Source organism: Chenopodium quinoa, unplaced genomic scaffold, assembly GCF_001683475.1.
Source record: "Chenopodium quinoa cultivar QQ74 unplaced genomic scaffold, ASM168347v1, whole genome shotgun sequence".
Taxonomy (NCBI): domain Eukaryota; kingdom Viridiplantae; phylum Streptophyta; class Magnoliopsida; order Caryophyllales; family Amaranthaceae; genus Chenopodium; species Chenopodium quinoa.
In genome coordinates, this window is record NW_018744537.1 from 2170500 (window position 1) to 2172386 (window position 1887).

At 34.8% G+C, this 1887-nt stretch overlaps 1 protein-coding gene across 1 annotated transcript; it reads left to right on the forward strand.

Moving 5' to 3' along the window:
• The first annotated feature begins 790 nt into the window (after positions 1 to 790).
• Positions 791 to 1663, forward strand: LOC110698620. Its single transcript, XM_021876085.1, has 2 exons — positions 791 to 907; positions 1060 to 1663. Exon 2 carries the CDS (start codon positions 1088 to 1090, stop codon positions 1502 to 1504), a length of 417 nt encoding a protein of 138 aa, XP_021731777.1. The 5' UTR covers positions 791 to 907; positions 1060 to 1087; the 3' UTR covers positions 1505 to 1663.
• The last annotated feature ends 224 nt before the right edge of the window (positions 1664 to 1887 follow it).

The window sequence follows — 1887 nt, forward strand, 5'->3', positions numbered from 1 at the left end:
ATCAAACAAGACCCTAAAAAGACTTCATAAAATTCTATCTAATTGGGAATTTGTGAAGATTGCATATAAGAAAAACAAATAGGAAAGAATATTTTTTGTCAAAAAGAAATGAATGGTTATCTTTTACTTTTAAGCATCATGAAATCAATATAGGACCATTTCAATGAATGGCATGGACCTATCAAAGAACACCAGCAAAAAGGAATTGAACATCTTCAAAATACTCAAAGCAAAATAAGAAAAATCCAACACGTATTTTCTCTCATCTTTTCGAGACTAGAAAATTGGTATGAATCATTAAACTTATTAATGTGTAAAAAAAAAAGGTGTATTTGAGTATGTAATACCCTAGAATTCAACGATTTTATATACGTTTTTAATAAACTATTATGCTTTATATGATAGTGTACGGGATGTTACTGGCTATCGATATGGATCGAATGATTCCATTTAGACTATGTCACTAATTGGTCAATAATTCAATACCATATCGACCCTACGTCAATCACATCTACGTGGAGAACTGCTTCCAACCATGTGGACACTTACAGACGACTTGACAAGACCTCCAAAGAAACAGAGGAAGTATTATGGAATGTATTTTAAATTTAAAAATTCCAATTATTATAATAAAATATTTGAAGAACAAATCTTGTTACGAGACATCCTTAAAGATCTTATTGGATGAGCATAGAATAAAAAAAAAAGTTATTGGTGGAATCCAATCTATCTATCGCAAAGAATAGAATTCGCAGCGCCCCACATACACAACTGTATAATTTTTTTTTGTTAAAAAAAATCGAATATTTCTCGATCTCCTCCTACTATATAATGGTGGGCAAGTATGGCATTGTAATTTGCAAGTCACGCAGATTACATATATACAAGAGGGTGATACTACTTTAAGGTAATTAAGTGCCTAATCCTTAATTTAATTTGTTTTAGCTTCTTCAATTCATCCATCTTAATTAATATTTGTCACTAACATATACTACATGTAACGCCTAAATACTTTTTCATCATTTGAATTAATACTTGGTAATTTATTGTGCTTTGTAGGAGAATACAACTAAGTAATACTGAAAAGATGGCCTCCATTCAAGAATGTGCTGCAGTGAAGGTGATGTTCAGTAACAATGTCCAAGCTACGTTGAGTGTTAAGCTCATCAACGGAGACGGAGAAGATCCTGCAGACGTTTACGGAAATATAGATGGTCGATTTGGCATCAGCACTCAGTTTTCGCTTTTTGATAAGAAGCAAAGTCAGCATATTCCAGTAAGGCCTGGTGAATTCATTCCCTTGAGTCGGTCCGATGTCAATGTGCCTGAAGCCGCCACGGAAATGGAGATTAGTGCTTACTTGATGGACTATGATGCTGTTTCTTCCGACGATGAAATTGCTAACGGCAAAGCTCTCTTTCTAGTCAAGGCTGCCGGTGAAAGTGACAAGAAGACCATTACCGGAAGGTATGGCTCTATTGAAGTCAATGTACTTTGGGGTTGATCGCGCTTGTCCTAATAATTAATCCTGGTGCAGTCTTATTACTAGATAGCTAGCTAGCTACTATAACTAAATAAAACTTTTCTGCACTAGTGTTCATGTTTCCTATGTGTTCATGTACTATTTCAATACAATGATAATCTAATTAAAACGTTTTACCTACATGGATCTATATTGACATAGGACTTTTCTTGCCAAATTACGATTGTCATGACCTTATATCAAACGGGCTGTAAGAGTGCGTACTAATGACCTGAATAATACTCGAACTCAGAAATGAACACATGGATGGAGGATAACGAAATGAAGATTCTGTTTTCGGGTTTTGCTTTTCTCCAGATCGAACTCCTAAGCGTGCTGGCCTGGGGCAAAACAAACAATATTGC

Coding starts and splice junctions, on each gene's coding strand:
- LOC110698620 (XM_021876085.1), top strand. CDS start 1,088: ATGGCCTCCATTCAAGAATGTGCTGCAGTGAAGGTGATGTTCAGTAAC.